This window comes from Globicephala melas, chromosome 16, assembly GCF_963455315.2.
Source record: "Globicephala melas chromosome 16, mGloMel1.2, whole genome shotgun sequence".
Classification (NCBI taxonomy): domain Eukaryota; kingdom Metazoa; phylum Chordata; class Mammalia; order Artiodactyla; family Delphinidae; genus Globicephala; species Globicephala melas.
The window spans coordinates 31,589,527-31,612,938 of record NC_083329.1 but is presented as its reverse complement, the minus strand read 5'-3'; the positions used below and the strand labels follow the sequence as shown (position 1 = coordinate 31,612,938).

Here is a 23,412-nt window from a genome sequence, read left to right as displayed (position 1 = left end):
AGTAGGTACTCAATAAAACTACCTAGTACTTCAAAACCTCCACTGGACGGTTGAGGAGAGTGACACAATGGTTCAAATAATGACCATAATAATAATAGTGTTAACAGCATGACCTCATACTTACAAGCTGCATGACGGTTTCCGACAAACCTTCATAAAATGTATCTGTCTGACTTGGCCTAAATCACTACCAGTGAGCAGAACCCAGGCCTCACTCATAGTCTGGGTCTGGTATTCCTGCTGCCTGTGACCTTAAGAATGAAGGGCTAACAGGCATTCTTGTAAATCAGCGGTACCAGGACACAGCTGTATGAGACAGCTGAGCCACTCAAGACCCTTCTGGGTCAAGGCAGCCCTGCCATTGTCTAATGTCACCGGCACACTGGACCTGCTGCTCCTCCAATCAAACCTGTCTGCACTGGCTTGGCCTTATGTGGCCTAAGCTTTGCTTCAAACACCCAAAGACCTGACCTGGCCCTCTGGGCCTGAACTGGCTCATTCCCAGGGACCTACCAGCTGTACGGCCTCCTTGATTCCATGGATTGAGAGGGCCTCCTGGGTCAGGAGGTGAAGAATCCGGTTGCTGTGTGAGGCCTCCTTCCCTCCTTTGAGTAACAAGCCATTACCACTTGCGATAGCCAAGGCTGCCACCTGCAGATCAAAGAGGAGAGCAATGAACCAAAGGGAAAAAGCAGTAAAAGTAAGGGTAACATTAGTGCTCGCTGAGCACATTTCCTGTGCCAACCACTGTTAATCACTTTGTAAGGCCTACCATGTTTCATCTTCACAACATTCCAGTGAATTAAGTACCTGTTTTATCCTCTGCTTTACACATAAGGACACTGAAGCACAGAGAAGTTGGTGACTCCCCAAGGTCACACAGCTTATAAGCGGCAGAGCTGGGGGCCTTGACTCCAGAGCCAAAGCCCCGGATCGTAGGAACTCTACTGTACAGCTTCCTTAGCACCATTACGCTGTAACCTGAGTTAAGTGCCCAGGGTCACATGAGCACTCCCGTCGCTGGCCACGGTGGAGGACAGGTGCTCAGCAGCCTCTTGACTCAGGTGTTGTTCCACCTGACGCAGGCTGGGCGGCATCTCTGGCCACATCGTACCCTGGCCCTGTCATTGTTCCGAGAGCTCTAATAGCTGGTGCTGAGACCCTGGAGAGGACTAGAGCCGCCAGCCCCTGGACAGCTGCGGCAGAGACTGCTGGGAGGAAGAAGCAGGCCATCCAGGAGGGGGGTTAGTTACCCTCTTAGAGCCAAGGCTAATGACACTCACCTGACCATCCAAGGCCTGAAGCTGAACTTCCTGAATGCTCTCAGGATGAATGAAAATCTTCCCGTTTTGTAATGTATCAAAAGAAACTTAAAAAAACTTGCTTGAACACGTTAATCTCCACATGAATGGTTCTTAACCCCTTTTTGTTTTTGCTGCTCATGATCCCCTTACGAAAATTATGTAAACTTTTCCCAGATAAATGCACAAACACACAGCATTCTACATATAACTTTTAGGATTCATGGATTCTGTGATGCCATGTGAGGAACCTCAGCTGTAACTGGCTGAAGAGGAAACCTTTCCCTCATGAAGTATTCGCTAGTACGGATAAAAGGTAGCAGAGAAAACTTAATGAACACGGCCAACAGAGAGACTTAGGACCCACTTCTACCAGCTGATGGGAGTTCTGCAGTTATCTCTGGGGGTTCTCTGTGAGACAGATATACAGCCAGAAAGGGGCTGAGGACAGACCCCAATGGTATGAGAGTCCCTTGGTGGACCAGCTGGTTTTAGGTCATGTCAGGGAATAGCCTCCACAGAGCATGTGGGACTCCCATGGTCACCTATGCCCTAGCATAAAAAGGTACTGGTTCTTATTTATTTATTTATAAAATTATTTTTTAAAAATAAATTTATTTATTTATTTATTTTTGGCTGTGCTGGGTCTTCGTTGCTGCCCGTTGGCTTTCTCTAGCTGCAGCAAGCGGGGGCTACTCTTCATGCGGTGTGCAGGTTTCTCATTGCAGTGGCTTCTCTTGTTGTGGAGCCTGAGCTCTAGGCACATGGGCTTCAGGAGTTGTGGCACACGGGCTCAGTAGTTGTGGCTTGCGGGCTCTAGAGCGCAGGCTCAGTAGTTGTGGTGCACGGGCTTACTTGCTCTGCGGCATGTGGGATCTTCCCAGACCAGGGATTCAACCCGTGTCCCCTGCATTGGCAGGCGGATTCTTAACCACTGCGTCACCAGGGAAGTCCCTTTTGTTTGTTTTTAAATAGAATCTCTCTGTGACACTTTGGGGCTAGTGCAAAGAAAAGGCTGGTATCATCCTACTGGACAGTCCAGTGGGGAAGTGGTTCCAGATTTCTGGGCGAGAATTTAGGACAATGAGCCAGACCACCCTCTAATACCACCTTATACTTCAGAGCATGGCCACTTGGCAAAACCTCTGCCACATGGTTTTGCCTCAATTAGCCTGTGATTTGTCAGATTTCTTAAAGGGGGTCACACGCTAGTTTCCATTAACTACTGAAAGTTCTTCTTCCTAAGAGATGTACCTACAGGAAGCTATCTGCGACACTGATAATAAATGGGTCTTTTTCACATGGGCACAACCAGCTACTAGGTGAATGAGCCTGCAGTAGGTTAGCAGGGACTCTGTGGTCAGGGAACAAAGTGCTCCAGTGAGCTAAGTTTTTGTTTTTGGCCGCACTGCACGGCATGTGGGATCTTAGTTCCCTGACCAGGGACTGAACCCGCACACTCTGCAGTGGAAGCACAGAGTCTTAACCACTGGACCACCAGGGAAGTCCTAAGTTTTTTGGAAATGTACTCCCGTGTCATGGCATGGGAGATTCATCTGGGCTGGAGGCCCAGCTCCATCCTTACAAATGTCACAGGAAAATTAACTTCTATAAGCTTCAGTTTCTTCAACTGTAAAATGGACATATGAATTACCTTTTTTAGAATTACCAGAAAAATCAAAAACATAAATTGCCTTAAGCGCAACCTGAGAATAAAGTCGCAAAAATTACCTCTGAGGAGAGGAAGGAAGGAAGGAAGGGAGGAAGGGAGGGAGGGAGGGAGGAAAGGAAAGAAAAGAAAGATATCTTCGGGAGATTTATCTGCGTCCTGAAAAGAAGCTCTTCCTCCAATTCCCTACCCTAATGGCAGGCATTAGTCACATACCTGGGGTAGACAGTCAGGGCGAGATTCAAAGATGACCAGTAGAACTCCAATTGGGACAGTCACTTGTTCGAGCTCCAAGTCTTTGGCAATTCGGGTCCGGCGCAAAACCCGCCCCACGCTGTCCTGTGAGGAGGCTGCGATCTGCCGCAGACCGATAGCCAGGCTGTTCAATTTAGACGTGGAAAGGCTCAAACGTTTCAGCAGAGGGGCTGCGAGTCTCCCTGAAGAGGTGTGAAGAGCACATGATGAAGCAGTAGACCTGGGAGGGCTATGGCTGTTTTACTGAACACATGGCACTGTGTTAGGAACAGACATGGAATTCAGGGGGTCTCAGGGAGACAAGGACATATCATTTACACAGCTTTTCTGGGAGGGGCAGTTGGGCAGTATACATCATCATGTAAAGGTGTGGACACACCCACACCCTTGGTGTCAGCAATTTTGGTTCCAGAAATTTGTCATTTGTATCAGCAAACCTGCATGTAGTGAGGATACTTATCACAGCATTTTTATTATAGTGGGAAACTGGATTCTACCTATAGATTCAGCCAATGGGGTACAATGCAGTTACTATAAATAAATGTCTATATTTACTGATATGGAAAGCTGTCCAGGATGTAGTTTGTGAAAAAGGCAAACTATAAAACAGCATGTATGACATCACCCTAGTTATCACACATTGCATATACATGTGCAGAGAGATGTCGGAAAGCATCAAGAACAGTGATGATCTCTGCCTATCTTTCTGCGTTATTTAAATTTTTTATAATGAGTGAATTATTTTTATAAGCAGAAGTAATAAAGATGTTTTCTTTTGAAATAAAAACTTAAATAGAATTATGGTAAGTTCATATACAGAATTTTCTTTAAATTTTCATATAAAAGCATGCACAGTGTGATCATCTCTCTCTCCACACACACAACACACACATACTCAGGAAAACCATTTGGAATCACGTATCATAAATCATTACTATGGTTAATGTTGAATGATATTATGAAAAATTTCCCCTTCTTTTTTATAGTCACAACCACCAAGACAAAATTATAAAAAGACTTCTACTTTGGAGGGGAGGAGCCAACCTTATATTAAGAAAGAAATGAAACCATAATTTTATCAACCAATTACATCAATTTAATTAATTTTCTTCACTTCTCCCCATGTGCTAAAAATCGTTTTAATTGTAGTGCATATTAAATATTATACTCTAGTTTTTCACCTCAATGCACGTACATTTTCCATGTTGCCAAAATTATTTTAATTACTACTAAATATTCCATTGAGTTGATACAGTTCAATGTACATGACTGTACCTATGTTATCAGACACTCAGGTTGTTTCCAGTTTTCAACGGTATAAATAATCCTGCTCTAAGAAACTTTATATACAGAGCTATTTTTTCCTCTTGCAATCTTTTCTTAGGGATAAATTTCCTGAAATGGGCTCACGGACTCAAAGGTGATTACCATGCTTGTGTATACCTGAGACTTTGTTCTTAAGCCATGTGTGTCCTTGCGGATTTCCAGAGAGAGATAACTGGGATCAGAAGTCAGAGTTCTACCAACAACTAGGTGTGTGACCTTGAGCAGCAGCTTTAACCCCTGTGGGTCTTAATTCTTTTAACTTAAAGAATTGGATAAGATGTCAATAATAGTAATAAAGATTTCTTCCGTTTATTTAAATTTTTTATGGCTTTCCAATACTGCAAAAATTCAAAAGACCAGATGTAAAGTCTAAAGCAAGTTCCAAAGTAATGGCTCAAAAACGTTTTAAGGAATGAAAATAATGTTGATGAGCCCTGCAAGGTTTCTTTAAAGGGAACACCACTAATTTGGATGTTCAACTTGAGGCACATTTATTCACAAGAAAAGGAAATTTAAAACCCCGTAAAATCAACCCCCATTATTTTAGGGTGGAAAAGACAGAGAATTAAGAAAAGGAGAGAAAGATGAGGGCCTCCCTGACTCCACATATTTAGCTGTCTTCAGTGAGAGTTCAGCCATCTCACTTATGCTACCATTAGCACCTCAAGGGCATTTCTGGATGGCAGACTACATACTGGTTAAGGAACTAGGAGATAAGCTATCTTTCAACACAGGCTGCACAAACTATTTCCACAACTATTTTATATGCACTGTCCATCTGGGTTTCGTTCCCAGATCTGCTACTGGCTGTATGGTTTTAGGCATGTAACAACTTCTCTCCGCTTTAGTTTTCTCCTCTGTAAAACAGGGATAATAAATAGTAGGTACCTTATAGGTACCATGTTCTGAAGAGAAAATCAGATCCTGCCTGTTAATCCCTTAGCATAATGCCCAGAAACACAGAAAGGCTTCAGTAAATGTTAGCTGCTATTAGCTTAATGTCTAAAATAGTGAGGTCCTCAATCTTTTTCTTTTTTGTCTTGAAATTGCCACAGTAGCCATGGCTTGTGACTGTGGGGAATGGAAGGAAAAAGCCCCTCAGTGGGTGGGGGGTGGGTAGGTGTTATATGGAATATCTGAGAAAAGGGGTGGAGGTAGTTAGTACATGTACTTTGAAAACTCCCAATGAATACCAGCCACCAACCCTCAATAAAAATGATGTACACAGTATGTAATTTCTTCCATGACCATCTTGACTTTAGGCAGACTATGATATAAGAATTATTAGTAAAACAAAGAATAAAACCCCAAATAAATCTCTCTAAAACTAAGTTGCCTGGTCTTTACCTTCTGCCTCCTCCAAGTCTTTTTTGTTGGCTAACAGGATCTCATCTCGCTGGTCCGTCAACAGATCAGCCAGATGATGGATAATCTCTGCTCTCTAGGAAAAAAGGTAAAACATTAAAACAAATAAGCAAACATGTTACCCCATAAAAAACGCACACCAAACTTTTAAACCTACTCTTCTGAGTGTGCCCGGCCTTGCTCCTAAATCCCAATCGTCAACGACTGAAACCTCCTTACTTCACTCATTCGTTTCCCACCACTGCTCCCCTCATTTTTCCTTCCTCTCTCACTACTAACCTCCCCATTTCTTCTCACTTTTCTTCCTCTTTTACCACTCTTGATCATGATGATTAGCAAACCACAGCCTTGTGGTGGGGGAGAGGGTGTGATGAATTATTCAGTTTGTCCATGAGACAGGCGCCAGCACTTTGAATCAGCATGACATACACATCTCATTTAATAGCACCAGCTGTAAAGCTGATTTCCCAGGTAAGTTTTTGCATCTAGTTCTTCTTTTTCGACAATTATTTATTAAATGAATTCAGTCAAAGGGGAAAAACCCAGTCCTGGATGCTGGAGGAGACCCCAATCCTTACCCACCTAGATGAGGAAACATGGCAAATCAGAGTAGTGATTACTAAAGGAGTAAAAGAATTGATTTAATAGAGAGAGAAGCTAGGGTTCTCCTGGGCTTTCCTTTTCCTACTTGTAGTTATTTTAAATTTTCTTCTCCCTTCTCAGGCCAAAGTACTCCCCAGAAGAAACGTATATACATCACTTTCAAATCCAGCCCTAACACCGCAACCCTTGGGAAGCCAGCAGCCTGCTTCCACCCGACCTTCTCACACTTCATCGTGTCTGCTACTTCAACTGACTGAGTCACTGTGGACAGGGCAGGGCTATGACATGCAGCAGGCTCTGAACTTCCATCTTCTAGGTAATCTTGGTGATTTGGATGAGGTGGGAAAAGTTACTTTCCTACATTTCCCTGCCCACTATGTGGCAGGATTTGGGAGCCTCTCTGGTCTCATGATTTTCATGATACTTTTGATCAAAACATCATAGTGATGCAAAGCTACCTTAGGCTTCAAGCCTATAAAAGACAGAAGGGAAAATGAAATTTAGAAAAAGAAAAAAGGCAGAACAAATCTGAATCAGAGTTGTAACTCAGATCTAACTCTACAGGACTCGAGGAATAAAGGGGGAAACAGCAGGCTTGACTGTGCACTAAACCTCACAGTTATGACTCACTCTGAAAACTAACAAAACTATCAGCTAGGGTTATTACCTGCTCAGGTTCCAAAGTGGCCAACATCCTTCCTCCTGATCGAGCCATTTCTCCCTGCTGCTCCACGGTAGGGCCTGCAAGAACATTTGCAAACATCAGCTCACGGTCAGCTCACTGCCCCCTCACTATCCCAGATGTGCACGGGCTCCTTGCAGGCACACAGCACACGCTCAGGGTCTTGGCGTGCTTTTTTCACATCCAGAGATCACTCTGACCAATAAACTGGCAGAAGAGCATACCAGATTAACTCAGGCAGAAACACAAGAACCTGTCTGCATTTTTGGGGCAGACAATATGATTTATGTCTTCTAGAGTGCTTCTCAATTCCACTTTGGCTTCCATTTTCTAATGTGTTTGCATTTCTGAATGCAGATTATATGGCAGTGCTATCTTTGGGAACACCTGAGAGAGCCCATACTATTTCTTATGCATCTTTGCATCTCCAGTGTTCATTAGTATCTGGCATCCAGCATGGGCCTAGCAAATGTTTCCTGAGAAAATGGATGCTTACACTCTTTCACTTAGTGATTTTAGTGAGAACAGGAGGCCTAGTTAGGCAGGTTAGATAAGTTTTACAAAACCAAAGTAGAATCCAATTTTGCAAGCAGTGTTTGAAACTATACCATATTTCATAATGTTAGCACATGAATTTTGTAAGCTCTCCTCCCAGAGGGAGAGCTCAGTCTTCAGCCCCATCTAGGCCATGGAGTTACTAGCAATCATCCAGAGACCATGGGACTCTATGAAGAACTACTTACCTGCAGGCTTTACTTCGGAAAAGAAGGTGCCAACTTTCTTTCCCTCCACAATGTCTGTGATGACATGCCCAGACACCTTCGGGTGGGTCCCATTGGCAATGACCACAGAAGTACCACCTTGCAAAGCCCAGAGGGCTGCTTTCACCTAACGGGAGAAGTTAGATCCATGGATGAGATTCAGACCTTTGTAGGGTCTAGGCCCCTGCACTTTAAACATGCAAAAACATAGCAAATACAACATGATATTGAGCAATTTAATTATCTGTAGGAAGGTTCTGCACAGCTCAGAAGCTCTCAAGACACGCTCAGCCCATGCACTCTTCCCAACCCAACCCTGGCATGTGTTGTCTAAAGATAAACCAATCCGCCCCTTGTGCTCAGCGTGTTCTCTAAGCCTCTCTAGTACTGGGACGCATAACTTCTACATTTGACTTATTGTGCCAGCTTGCAGCGTCCAGCTTGCTGCTTGCCTGGAATCTGATCATGAGCACTCTTGGGCTTTTGTACCTGGGGTTCTTGTCCTCCTCTCTGCCATTGCTACGTATGATTCTGTACCTAAAGGGTATAACTTCTTAGAACAATTAATGGGAGAGAAGAACTTTTTAAAGGTTTCATCAAGAAATATTTGAGCTCTGGGGCTTCCCTGGGGGCACAGTGGTTGAGAGTCCACCTGCCGATGCAGGGGACGCGGGTTCGTGCCCTGGTCCGGGAAGATCCCACATGCCGTGGACCGGCTGGGCCCGTGAGCCATGGCCACTGAGCCTGCGCGTCCGGAGGCTGTGCTCCACAACGGGAGAGGCCACAACAGTGAGAGGCCCGCGTACAGCAAAAAAACAAAAGAAAGAAAGAAAGAAAGAAAGAAATATTTGAGCTCTAATATTAACACTTAGAGGATTTATGAATTATGAAAAAATATAGACCCTGCCCTTGAGGAGGTTATAATATGAACACACGCTTAATATATTAATAAAAATACATAGAAAGACATCACTAAATATAGGTACACAACATGCATTAAACCTGTATTTAGATATGTGTATCTTTAAGTGTGTATGTGCATCAGCCCTCAACTACAAAAGTAAGAAGGATAAAATACAGTTTGGTTTGTAAATTGTTACGGGCAATAAAGGCACCAGATTCTTACCTTGGCTTCCATGCCACCCATTCCCACTCTGGACTTGGTTCCGAATGTCACAGACTGCTGATCACCAGGATAAAATATATCAATGAGCTTTGCATCATCTGACCCTGGGGGGTTGTCAAAGAGGCCTAAAAAGTGGACAAGAGTCGGTAATGCTGTTTAACAGAAGTGAGCATCCCCCAAGACAGACCTCCACAGGGACCTGCCAACTATAACTACTCTGTACTCTACTCATCCAGATAAATTCTGCTATTCCACCAGCTCGAACAAGAAAAGAGGTCAAGGGATTCGTGGAGTCTACTCACACCGAAAACCAGCTCCAGGAGGACGCACCTTACATACTTTTATAACTTTGCCTCATAAATGAATGTTTGCCAGCAACAGAGCGCGGCCATATCCCTGGCACAGAATTTACTGGCCCTGCCCACAGTCTACAGGGAAGCTATCCTCACCTTTGCCATTTCTACTATGATGCTGAACCTTAAGGATGCAACTGAAAAAGATGAGTGGCTTTTGCGCAAACAGTGCAGCAGCTGTATACTGTTTAATGTGACTCTTTCCAAGGGCATGACATATGAAACAGGTTCTCATTAACTCTCACAGTACCCTTTGAAACAGTCACATTATACGCCCCACATTATGGGTAAGCCTTTCTGAAGGTTAGGCTGAGTCAGCAGAAGAGCGCATGACTCTTGGCTTTCAGTCTGGATTTGTCACCACAAAGCCTGTGTCCTCTTTATAACTGAGTAGCGTGACATAAAATAAGAGGTACACAAAATGTTACATGCATACCATCTGAGATTAAAAATCCTCACAATTTCACTTCAAAAAAGAATGTGTCTGAGCCTTAGAAGGGGAAAAGAGGGCCTGAGAAAATGGAGTCATGTCAAGGTCTAAGGGGGACACAGACAGGGAGGAACTGCTAGTGGTCAGGAACTGGCTGAAGGACATTTTAGGCAGTGATGTTTTTGGTTTTTAAGTTACTGCTTTTCCTGTGCTAAAATACACCCCTGTGCTTCACTGTTCCAAATCTTTTTTTAAAAAAATTAATTAATTAATTAATTGATTTATTTATTTTTGGCTGTGTTGGGTCTTCGTCGCTGTGCACAAGGTTTCTCTAGTTGCGGACAGTGGGGGCTACTCTTCGTTGCAGTGCATGGGCTTCTCATTGTCGTGGCTTCTCTTGTTGCGGAGTACGGGCTCTAGGTGCGCAGGTTTCAGTAGTTGTGGCACGTGGGCTCAGTAGTTGTGGCACATGGGCTTAGCTGCTCTGTGGCATGTGGGGTGTTCCCAGGCCAGGGCTCGAACCCATGTCCCCTGCATTGGCAGGCGGATTCTTAACCACTGCGCCACCAGGGAAGCCCTATTCCAAATCTTTAACACAACCGTGTCATGTGCACCCTCTCTAGGAGAGTAAGTGAATCGGAGCAGCGAGGACATCAGTGTCTAGTGCACAACAAAGTAGTGCAAACCATGAGCAGCAATTACAGGGAGAGAGAAATAACCTCTCACAACCCCTATCCGCCTCAACCCAGCACCCCACAGTTCCCAGGGTCTTCTGCTGGGTTCATCTCAGAAGGCACTATGCTATGAGATCATGAGTAGTACTGGACAATTCTAAGGCAAACCCCCAGAGATGCCTAGGACTTCCTAGCATTCTGATATTCTGCCTCCTCCTCTTCTTTATAGCAGCTCTCAAACCCACCAAGAGCATATTTAAAATTCAGATAATGTTCTAAAAATCAATATTCAGTGGATAACGAATCAGAGTGAAAAGCACAAGCCTGCCAACGACCAGTTTTGGGGTTTGAGGCTGCATTGAATCTAAGGTTTACTAGAGCCTAGTTCAAGTTGGATTTTATATATTGATCTCTCAAACTCATATCCTTTGCCTTGCTAGGCAGTATAGGAGAGAAGAGTGTAGATTTTTAAACTGAAAAGATTTAGATTCGAAACCAGCCTCTGCCAAGTACTAGCTATATGACTTTGAATAAACCGTTTAACTAATGTGAATTCAATTTTTAATTTCTTCATCTGAATAATAGGCTAACCTACCTACTTTGCAGGGTTGCTACAAGGGTGAATAAATTGACATTTATAAAGCACCTAGCACAGTATTTGTACACATCAGAAGTTGAAAAAAAATCTTGTGACTAACCAAAATGCCTTGTTCTCCAGAGTGGCTTACTCTTACCCCAGCTTAGTTGTTCCTATCCTGAGACTTCAAATTTACAGTGAATAAACATGGTACCAAGACTTCATACAGGTAAAGATACTGATCTGTAAGTATGATATCTCTGACCCTCCACGTGTGCAGGAGACAGATCACAGCACTGGTACCTGCCCCTGCCTCCACCAGGCAGCCCCCTGACCTTCACTTATGCTGCTGAAGTGTAAACTGGGGAAAAGTCCTGCCATGTTAACCTGCCATGGGTGTGGGCAGGGAACTAAATAGGTTTTTCTGACTTCCTGGGAATGTAATGGGAGACTTTTGGAATCCTGTAGGTTTGGCCTAATTTAGACACATCTACCATATCTGTGGGTCAAAATGTAAAACGGGAACAGCTTAAGAAAGTGAGACGAGTGAATGGAGAGCCAAGTTGGAGCCAAGAGGGGCCCCTCCACGAAGAAGGCGAAAGCAGAGAGGAAAAGAGTAACACAGAAGAACACAGTGGCCACAGCCTGGATTTTCTGCAGTGGCTCCAATTTAAAATAATGTGTCTTGTGATTTACATTAAAACTAAAAGTGATCAAGACCCCAATGAGGTATCACTTCACACCCATGAGGATGGCTACAATCAAAAAGGCAGATACCAAGAGGGAAATGTTGGTGAGGATGTGGAGAAACTAGAATCCTCATACACTGCTGGGAAAATGTAGAAAGGTGCAGTTGCTTTGGAAACCAGGCTGGTATTTCTTCAAAAGGCTAAACATATGATCCAGCAATTCTACTCCTAAGTAAAATAAAGAGCATCTTCACACCAAAGCTTGTGCACAAATGTTCACAGAAGCATTAGTCACAATAGCTTAAATGTCTATCAGCTGATGAGTAGGTACATAAAATGTAGTATATCTATATAGTGGAATATTATTTGGCAATAAAAATAAATGAAGTACTAATATGTGTATAATATCAATAAACCTTGAAAACATTAAGTGAAAAAAGTCAATCACAAAGGATCACATATTGTATGATCACATTTATATAAAATGTCTAGAACAAGCAAATCAACAGAGACAGAAGGTAGATTAGAGGTTGGCAAGGGCTGGAGAGTTTCAGGGGAAGTGAGGAACGATTGCTAATGGGTATGGGTTTCTTGATGGGGTGATAAGAAATGTTCTAAATTGTGGTGAGGGTTGAACAACTGTATGAATATACTAAAAATCACTGAAATATAAATTTTAAATAGGTGAATTGTATGTTACGTGAATTCTATCTCCATAAAGCGGTTATAAAAAACAAATTAAAGTGCCTGGAGGTAACAACATTTCAGCATTCAAACTTCATCTCCCAGACCACCCCCACCTTCTTTTGAATCACAAAACCCTTTTCTGACCGTATGGCTCAGAAAATAATGGTCCACAGTTAAAAAGATCAGAAGCACTCAAACAAAGAGGGGAACTCATGTGCTCACACATACAGTTTTAAAACAAAGACTGGATAAAAAGAAAAGGCATTGCTTTGTACCTTCTACATCTGAAAGAACAATTAAGAGGTCAGTCTTCATTTCCACAGCCAGACGGGCAGCCAGGCTATCGTTATCTTTAACACTAATAACCTAAAATGCAGGTAAAAAGTCATGAGCTTTGCAGTTCAAAAAAGTTCACGGAAGTACTCAGCTAGGCTCTGGCAGGAAAAATCAACAACCCTGAGTATGTGCATGACAGCTCTGACAGGCCTTTCAGTTTGCAAAACACCATGCCTACTGGCAACCCCCTTTCCAAATATGCACCCTTCTATCCACTGACACACACAAGCCATGCTCACAGCACCACCTTAAATCACTATTGCGCCTCACCCAGTTGAACGAAACCCCCGTCTTCAGAAGAGCTTATGCAGCCACTGCTCCAGGATGCCAGCTTCTCTCCCCATCTCTCCATCTTGTTTATGCCCAGCGTCCGGTGTTAGTACATGCAGCCTAGCATGGCATTAGTGTCTACAGCATGCTCAACCCTCGGTAATACTTTACCCACATTTACCCCCTGGAGATCACTATTGGGCTCTGCTGGGGGCACAACAGCATCGTTTGTGTTGACAATGGGGACGATGTTCATTCGGAGGAGCTCATGAAGTGTCCCATTGAGGTTCCGGCGCTTCTGCTCATCGTGGAAATCCAAATTGGTCACCAAAATCTATGGGGATATATGTATATGTATAGCTGATTCACTTTGTTATAAAGCAGAAACTAATACACCATTGTAAAGCAATTATACTCCAAAAAAGATGTTAAAAAAATAAATAAAAATAAAAGGGGTAAAGAGATTGAAAAACGCAGGAGACAGGAAAATGATGAACTTCCGAGGAACAGCATCCAAAGGATGCTAAGAGTAGAGGAGTTCAGAATGGAACACACATCTCTGGAGACTTATCCCGTACAGTTCAGAATGGAACACACATCTTTGGAGACTTATCCAATTCTTTTGGAGATTGGAAAAAAGTTAGAATCACCTGGAAGATTTATTTTAGGATGCTTAAGACTTTTGAAAAGTACTTTAATCCTCAGAGAGCTATGAAATCTCGTCCATTTACAAAATTAAGAAAATGAATGTATCTACTTTAGCGGGATACTGGAGGGAGTAATGACTGCCATAAATTTCTAAAATATCTTTGTATCCCAGCATCTGATTCAAAGTCTGGCCATACACAGTAGGTGCTGAAACATGTAGTGAGTGAATGAATGAATGGTTACTCTGCCTGGAAAATGTATTAAACCACAGGGAATAGGGCCACGTGGTTCCTGTTTTTGCTCTGTGGCTGACCACTGCCCGAGTCAGCAAAGACACGGTCAAGATGAGTCTGAGAGGTTTAGGGAGGTGAGTCTTTAGTCACAAACTGAAAGAAGGGCGGACAAAACTTCGCTCAGGGGACGGGATGCACACAAGCTGCTCAAAGGCAGAGTGGAGAGCCGGGTGTGGGGGCCGGTTAACAGCTCCACTCCCTGGCTTGAATCAGGGTATTAGGCAATGTTTAGCAGGAGAGAAAGATAAAGGGGGGTGACAGTAAGAAACAAAATGGTAACAAACTCCAAAGCTCAGGAATAAATGTTTCAGTGAAATCCCTGCAACGTTCATGGAAGAGAGTTCTTGTGATGTAGGGCAGCGCTGACGTAGGAAAAGGCTGGAGGCGGATGGCCAAGAATTCTTGGAAGGTACTGGAACAGTCCAAGTGGGAATGGTTAAGCCCTGAACTAGGGTCTGGCTATGGTAACTGAGAAGATGACAGCAGCCTTAATGATATGGAAAATGTGGGCGAAGAAGACAAAATGATAACATCACCAAGGGAAATAATTTACTCACTCATTTGATAAAGAAGTTATTGAGTACCTCTGAAATGCCAGATCCTGTACTAGCTCTTGGGATGGAGAATAAAAATGTTGATGATTTGGGGAAGATGGAACGGGTTAGATCATGAATGTCTTTTCAGAAAGTTTAGCCCTGTGGGAAAAAGGCCTGGGACAAAGGTGAATGTATAGATCCTGGTTCTGGTGGTGGAAGGTCAAACAATAAAAGTAAACACGTGTGTGTAGGAGAGGCAAGCCGGAGGTATAAAGGTCCAGTGAAAACACCCGTGGCTCCAACAGCTTAACAAACAAGACATGGGAGACAAGAGACCAGAGAGAAAAGTATGTGCTTGGAGAAGGGCAATCTGTTAGGATGCAAATAAGTTTCATTTCTATGAATGAAAAATAGCTGTTGTCCTTGTTTAAGTCTTTAATCTGACAAACAACTTATGGGAGATTTTCAAAAGCCCCTGATAATGGTCTTCAAAACAAGATTACTAAAGAAAACAAGGAACCACAGGATAAGGGGCAAAGGGTACAGATTTCTTACAGATCAGATCATGGGGAAGGCAAAGGTGTGGGAGTGAAGGGGCCCCTGGATGAAGGCTTGCTGGAAACTGGAGGGCACAGAGCTCTTTTACATCAATATTAATAAAAACAACGGCTAATGTACAGTATTTTTAATGATACTTTCACTAAAACAAACAGACGAACAAAAAACCTCAAGAAGTATCATACCTGGGAAAAAACAAAACAAAACAAAAGCATAGTTCCTGGATCTAAATTTCCTCACCTGGCTCCATGCACTTAAAAAAAAAATTAAAGACTAAAACTGTTATTGCACTATGGAGGAAAAAAGAGCTGATAATAAAAGGAGACAAAAATTGAGATTTCCATTGCATTTATGTAACCGAAAAAAAAAATCTAAGATTACAGAGAGTGGGGTCCCAGCCACAAACAAAAGTATCCAAGTCCATGCCTTTCTGTTTCAGCTCCCTTACTCAAGGACACTCTGGTATAATGCCAGAACGTCACTGTGGATAACAACTTAAAAATGATGGAGAGGGACTTCCCTGGTGGCGCATCAGTTAAGAATCCACCTGCCAATGCAGGGGACACGGGTTCGAGCCCCGGTCCAGGAAGATCTCACATGCTGCCGAGAAACTGAACCCGTGCGCCACAACTACAGAGCCTGCACTCTAGAGCCCGTGAGCCACAGCTACTGAGCCCGCGCGCCTAGAGCCCATGCTCTGCAACAAGAGAAGCCACCGCAATGAGAAGCCCATGCGCTGCAACGAAGAGTAGCCCCTGCTCGCCACAACTAGAGAAAGCCTGTGTACAGGCAGCAACAAAGACCCAACACAGCCAAAAACAAAAAAAATAAAAAAAATAAATGATGGAGAACAGAAAAAGTGATAGGAAATGCAAGGGCCAAACCTGAAAGGATGTATACGTAACATCATCTGTGTATAATAACATCTGTGTAAATGATAGGATCAGAGGCAGCAATTTGAAAGTACCTTGGGGAGTAAGGTTTTTCAGTTGTTTTGTGATATTTAGATGTTTCTATTTAGTGTGTAGTTGTATAGCTGATTAAAAACCCAACTGAAAAAATTCTGGAAATTTAGGTAAAAAAGAAATAATGTAGAAAGAAGGTTCTAGCACATTCAGGGGGACCACTAAAAATTTTTAAGTTCCATGAGGACTAGAACATGGCTGATTTGTTCACTGCAGTATCCCCAATGTCTAACAGACTCCTTGGTACACATGGTGCTCAATAAAGATTTGCTAAATGAATTAAAAACCAACCAACCGGGCTTCCCTGGTGGAGCAGTGGTTAAGAATCCACCTGCCAATGCAGGGGACACAGGTTCGAGCCCTGGTCCAGGAACACCCCGCATGCCACAGAGCAACTAAGCCCGTGCGCCACTATTGAGCTGAGCCTGTGCTCTAGAGCCCGCGAGCCACAACTACTGAAGCCCGCAAGCCTAGAGCCCGTGCCGCGCAACAAGGGAAGCCACCTCAATGAGAAGCCCGTGCACTGCAACGTAGACCCAACACAGCCGGGAAAAAAAAAAAAGTTAAATAATTAAAAAAAAAAAAACAACCAAACACCAGCATTTCCCTTCAACACTTAGTAGATATCTATTATATAAGGCAACCAGGTGCAAAGAGAAACAAGCCAGCTGAAGTCAAAGAAGCCAATGAAATAAAGATATCTAACCTTTCTATCTTCAGCAGTATCAGTACTTGTAGTAGTCCTAAGAGTTACTTGTATAATAACAAGAGCTAACACTTACTGAGAAAGTACTATTTAACAGACATATTAAATGCTTTTCATATATTTTCTCACTGAGCCCTTCCAAAAACTCTTTGCAATAGGCACTGATGACATCCTCATTTTTCAGATGAGGAAACTGAGGCACAAAAAGGTTAGACTTAAAAACTTTCTCCAGATCTCCCAACTAGCAAGTGGTGAAGCTGAGACTGTATCCTGGCAGTCTGGCGCCAGAGCCCTGCTCGTATCACCTTGCTCCACGGGAATCACCCTCACAGGTCCCACACCCCCCTTGTGGAGGGTCAGCCTCTCACCTGGGCAGCGCAGATGCTGTACTGGGTAAACATGGCTTCATACAAGGCCATCAGCCCACTCTGTCCGGCGGCTGCACAGGCTCGGGCTTCTAAGACTGGAATTGCCTGTAACATGCCAACAGACAAGGTATGGCTGGGGCGAGGGAAGGGGGCCTGAGGACCCTGTTATAGGGGGTGGGGAAGCCACACTTACCATCTCCTTCAGCTGGTTCTGCCCCGAGTGTAGGGCCTGCCGCACGCTCTGAGACAGAAGGATCTCATGGCGCAAGCGTTGCTTGCCAAAGGCTACAGCTCCACTAGTCACCAGCATCATCTCTCGGCCTTGATTCTGCAGTACTGACACCTGACATTGAGGAAGGAAAAGGCACAAGTCCTTGTAATATCTCTTTCCTTTCATCACAAGAGATTCAGGGAGGGTGGACTAATGAGTGGATCCCAAATGCCGGTTTACAGACCAGCACTGGGCTGGCTCTGGAAGTATCACCCAGGTTGTTTGGTAAAAATACAGACTCCTACATGCTTCCTCGAATCTGATAAGTAGGTGGCAGATAGAAATGAGAAGTTTTTAATAAGGAGATTCCAGTGTGTAGGTAGGTTTGGCAACCACAGGACTTGAAGATATGTGGAGGAGTCTATAATGCGGAAGATCCAGTTGTTTCAGGAAATAAAGCTCAGAATACAAGTCTGGAGCCAGGAATTGCAACATAAACTTAGCAGATGGCTTCTCAAATTCTAAGGCATGACCTGGGGAGACGAAGCTGTTTCTGGGGCGTGTCCGATTCTCATGCTTTGCCTCTGGCTAGACCAGGGACAGTGCTGTTCCACTCTGTCTGCCTAGAACCAGTTTTGGTTACTTTGTTTCCCACCTAGGACGGATCCACATGAAAGAATCAAAGATTCAATATTCCTAACCTGTCCATTCCTCCTGATGCTTGAACCTATAACCTAGCTCAGGAACTTGGAGACAGCTATGATAAACCATGATCTAAAAAAAATAACTTATCATCACAGAAAATTTCATACTTAACCAAAGTGGTAAGAATCGAACTACAAAACCCTATGTACTCTTCACCCAGCTTCAACAACCACCTCTCATGGCCAATTTCTCACTCTCCAATATTCCTTTTATAGCTCCACCATTATTTTATTATTTTAAAATATTTATTTATGTATTCATTTGGCTGCACCGGGTCTTAGTTGCAGCATGCGGGATCTTTACTTGAGGCACACAGGATCTTTACTTGAGGCATGTGAACTCTTAGTTGTGGCACGTGGGATCCAGTTCCCTGACCAGGCACTGAACCTGGGCTCCCTGCATTGGGAGTGCACAGTCTTGGCCATTGGATCACCAGGGAAGTCCCTCCACCATTATTTTAATACAAATCCCAGGCTCCAGACACATTATTTCATTTGTAAATATTTCAGAAAGCAATTGCTAAAACAGAGGGTATAGGCACACATCCACAAAACCATTATTATCTAAAATATCTCAATAATTTCCTAATATCAAATATCTGGTCAGTGTTCACATTTCCCCAATTTTTTCAGCTTGCTCAAATTAAGGTGAAAATTAAGCCCACATATTGCAATTAGCTGAAGTGTCTCTTAATTCACTTTTAATCCATAGGTTACTCTCTATAATTTTTTCCCTTGTAATTTGTTAAAGAAACTGGGTTATTTGTCCTTTAGGGTTTCTCAGCTGTGATTTTCCTGCTTCTGTCTCTGTGGTATAGTATTCTATTTCTTGCAAACTGCTGTTAGGTATGAAGGCTTGATTTTTTTTGTCAAGAATTCTTTACAGGTCGTGGTGTCCATCAAGGGGATACATAAGGCCTGACTGTCTTTCTTTTTGTGATGTTAGTTACTGTTGATCATCATCACCAAGACCTATTAATTCATTAGGGGCTATAAAATGCTGATATTCTAATTCATGCGTTTCTTCTTTATTTACAGGCTGGAATAATTCCATAAAGGGAAACTTTCCTTCATTAAATATTTGGCTACCTTGAGGTATGGTTTGTATATGAAAGGCAGCACAGATATGTGTCTCTTTCCCTTTATTTACCAGTTTCCAAAATGAGTAGGTTCTCTAGAATCCTTCAAGATGACCAATGAATTTTTTTAAGTATAATTGTGATTCATAGATTTAAACATATTTCATGTGTTTAAATTCAGTGCAGTAATTATTGATGTTCAGATATTCCCATCTCTGACCAATGGAAGCCTCTTTAAGTCAGCTCCTGAGTCCATCTAACATGATCAGATGCCTTGGACAAGACAGTTGACTCCATATGTTAGTACTGCACTGATCTAGAAAACTGTTCCTTAAGGTCCAGGGGTGTCCCCAGAAGGAGAGCTGGCAACCTAAGCAAACCATTACCAGGTTCTCCCCACTGTTTTCATCAAGTTTCTCCTTTGCTCAAAATCTTCAATCTTCCTCCTAGACTGAACCCCAAGTCCTCTACCTGGTTTCAAAGCCCTGCCTAATGGAATTATACACATTCTCCCTGATGAGATCACCACCACTCCTCTCACCTCCTCTCTGGCCCATCAGCTTGCCATACTCATTCCTGCTTTTGTCTCCCACCTGGAAACTACTTGTAGAGCCTCTCCGTCCCCAGAAACATCAGGCTACACAATACCAGGGGCACCATTCACAATGTGCACTTAGCAGCACGGAACATTTCCCCTCTGCTGGTGCAAATCCTATCAGTCACAAAGGCCCACCCTGAGTTTCAGCTCTCCTAGGAAGTCCCAAGAATGACCACACTCTCATTTGACCTTCCCACCTCTGGACCTGTCAGTCACTGTCATTTGTGCCCTCTCATTTGGATATTATCTGTCTTGAACAATCACCTAATTATTTTGGGAGTCCCAGTCTGGCTCCCCAAGGGCAGAGACAACCGTTAGAGGTCTATTAAGGCCCTCACAATGTAGCCCTTTGATAAATATTTGTTACACTGCATTGATCTGAGGGACTCAATCTGAAAGGCAGATTTGATAATAATTGCTTAGTACAGAAAATATATGAAGAAAATTCCATCAAATTTCAGGTTAGTAGTTTTCTAATACCAACTCCAGCAAAATTTTTTTTTTTTTTTTTTGGGGGGTACGCGGGCCTCTCACTGGCTCCGGACGTGCAGGCTCAGCGGCCATGGCTCACGGGCCCAGCCGCCGGACCGGGGCACGAACCCATGTCCCCTGCATCGGCAAGCGGACTCTCAACCACTGCGCCACCAGGGAAGCCCCAAAATTGTTTTTTAAAACTGAAAATACGTCTATGGAAGATAGAGCTGAATTACAGCTAGAATGGAAAAGCTCTAGCTTTATCTCCAGGATACTTGGATGTTTGGGATTTTTTGACTCTTGGTCAGGGGTTGGCAAACTATAGCCTGCAGGTCAAATCTGACCTGTGCCTGTTTTTGAAAATAAAATTTTATCAGAACACAGCCCATGCTTGTTCATTTATGTATTGTCTAAGGTTGCTTTTGTGCTACAATGGTAGCTGAGACAGAAACTGTACAGCCTACAGAGACTAACATATTTAGTATCTGGCCTTTTACAGAAAAAATTTGCTGTTCCCTGCTCTTGGAAAAGATAAAGGTAGTGGGATTTGCGATGTGATATTTAAAGTCCAAAACTCCCATGATGACCCCGAAGGTCAGTTTCTTTACTGATAAACTATCAGTGGTCAGCCTGGTTTGACTCCATGGCCAGTGGGGCATAAAGTTCCCACTGAAAACTTCTGCTGTGAGGCCTTCCAAAGTCAAGATTCCTTGCACAGATCTTTTTGTGATTCAGTCTGGAGACAGAGTGTGGTCTCTGTGCAAATAAAAGACCCTAGGGGGTGGGGGATGGCCTTGTGCATAGGATATCTCTCAGACCCTCAATGCTTGCTTACACTCCCTCTGTGGCCTTGTATTCCTTTGCCTTTAAATGAAAGCCTTATATGGGTATTCTCTGTGGAGTCTGGTAAGTCCTTTCACTATAATCTGAACTTGGGAAATCTTTGCAATGATAGCTCATACTTATTTCAAGATTTCTAGTCTAACTAGAAAAGATAAAGCCCAGCAAAACAGGAAAAAAAAAAAAAGCTCAATATTCACACAAGTCCATCTGGGTACTCAACCCTGATTACATATCAATCACCTGGGGAACTTTAAAAACACAGATGCTGGGCTTCCCTGGTGGCGCAGTGGTTCAGAGTCCGCTTGCTGATGCAGGGGACACGAGTTCGTGTCCCAGTCCGGGAAGATCCCACAGGCCGCGGAGCGGCTGGGCCCGTGAGCCATGGCCGCTGAGCCTGCGCGTCCGGAGCCTGTGCTCCGCAACGGGAGAGGCCGCGGCAGTGAGAGGCCCGCGTACTGCAAACAACAACAACAACAACAAAACCACAGATGCTTGAGCCCCATACCAGAGATACTTATTAAATGGTTGACTGTGAAGCCCAGGCACCTCCAGGCCTCTCCGGCGATTCTAATGTGCAGCCAGGATTAAGAATCACTGACATACAAAGCTAGTTCTCACTAAGACGCTTGAGGGATGAACTGCATGAAATCAACTCCACTCCTTGACACCCCGTCTGCTTGCCCTGGGATGGTGTCTCCCAGTGGCACCTTCATCAGGAAACAGAGTTTTCAGACTGGGTTGAAATCTATTGTTCTCAAATCAGAATTATTTTTACGAGCTGAGAAACCTGAAATGACAGCTTAAAAAGCAGATTTTGTTTTAGTTCAGTTGAATTTTCCATCTTGGCAATTACCTGCTCAACAATAGACGCCAGGCGCCCCAGTGCCAGGCCACATTCATCCCCTCGGGTCACCACGGCACTTCCGAGTTTAACCACGATTCTCTTGGCATGCTTCAGCTCACTGCGGTGGGCAAAAGACTTGCCATGCGCACGACTGAGGGGTACCGTGATAAAGGGGATGTTGCTCCAAGAACGAACATGTCTGATGGCTGAAGGCTGGACACGACCTGCAGCCCCCGAACAAAGTCAAATGAAAGAAAAAAGGATAGAAATACACAATATAATTTCTCACTGAAAATATGCGTGCAAAATAGTAACCAGTTTGGCCGCCAAAAAATAGCTTTAACATTCTTAACTGCATAAAACCAGTGTATCAAAAGCCACACCGATCTAGCATGTTTTATTCTAGTATTGTGTGGAGTTTGTACCCAGTACACGGGTGACAGGTACACTCAAACACTGCTGGTCAAGAATTTAAATGAAAGATTTTTCCCTGAAGACATGTTGGCAAAATATATCAAAAGCCTTAAAAATGTTCACAACTTTGATCCAGCAATTCCATGTTCAGAAATTTATTCTAAAGAACATATCAGAGGTGGAGACAAAGAGATTTATCAGCAGGCTATTCATCCGTATTATTTATAACAGGAAAAACAGAAGCAGAGTAAACATCCAAAAAAGGGACAAAAGATTTAAATACTTTTAGAATTTTCAATAACATAGGAAAATGCTCATATGTTAGTTTCACATACATTTCTAAATGCATAGGAAAAGATAAATAAATAAAAATATTACTACTTTATCTCATGATGGGGTTACGGGTGATTTATTTTTCTTCTTTATTCTTGTTTTGTTTTCCAAATTTATGCAGTAAAAATGCATTGCTTTCACAATCAGAAAAATATGTGTGCTTTTAAAGAAACCACACCGCTATTAAAAAAAAGTAAGTCTGATTAGCTAAGACAATACAGAACAAAGTAACGGGTATTAAGTAATACGGGTATTAAGTAATAAAAAATCATAGCTAATCTCCCTACAAATTGCCTGTAACAATGAAGAAAGAAACTGGAGCACTTTCTGAAGGGAAAGTAACGTTGGAGTCAGATACTTCTTTGTATCCCTTTAGACATCTGCCCCTAATCAATTCTGTCCTGATTCTTTTTTCTTGTAACATGGAACAAAATTTCTAAGAGTTTAAAACAAAAACGAAAACAAAAAACCAAAAGAACCCCCACCAAAACAAAAAACCAAACTTGATTAAAAAGCTGAAAATCTAACAGTCACGGCTGAATGTCAGGCACTGAACCTCTTCACCACTGCTGACTGCCTTCCCCCACTACAAGTTCTCTAGGTATCACTATAGACATTAATAAATATTGGAATGAGTTACTAAAGTAATCATTCCGAGCCACCTTTCAGACTATTCTACTATAACTGTATTACTACAGAGTAAACTTCCTTCACTTGAATCAACCGTTATCACC

The 23,412-nt window shown here is 43.1% G+C and overlaps 1 protein-coding gene across 3 annotated transcripts in view; it reads right to left on the bottom strand.

Moving 5' to 3' along the window:
* The window catches only part of ALDH18A1 (aldehyde dehydrogenase 18 family member A1), a 46,994-nt gene that overhangs the window by 8,916 nt on the left and 14,666 nt on the right, over positions 1-23,412 (bottom strand). For 2 of the 3 annotated variants that reach the window (XM_060286404.1, XM_030865156.3), the window contains exons 3-13: positions 21,941-22,155; positions 17,372-17,521; positions 17,179-17,283; positions 13,280-13,438; positions 12,774-12,864; positions 9,089-9,213; positions 7,945-8,089; positions 7,187-7,260; positions 5,899-5,992; positions 3,187-3,407; positions 514-651 (exon numbers count right to left, since the gene is read on the bottom strand). In XM_060286404.1, the coding sequence (XP_060142387.1) occupies positions 514-651; positions 3,187-3,407; positions 5,899-5,992; positions 7,187-7,260; positions 7,945-8,089; positions 9,089-9,213; positions 12,774-12,864; positions 13,280-13,438; positions 17,179-17,283; positions 17,372-17,521; positions 21,941-22,155 (1,517 nt within the window). The remainder of the gene's footprint in view (positions 1-513; positions 652-3,186; positions 3,408-5,898; positions 5,993-7,186; positions 7,261-7,944; positions 8,090-9,088; positions 9,214-12,773; positions 12,865-13,279; positions 13,439-17,178; positions 17,284-17,371; positions 17,522-21,940; positions 22,156-23,412) is intronic. The other variant, XM_030865157.3, reaches the window with a different exon arrangement.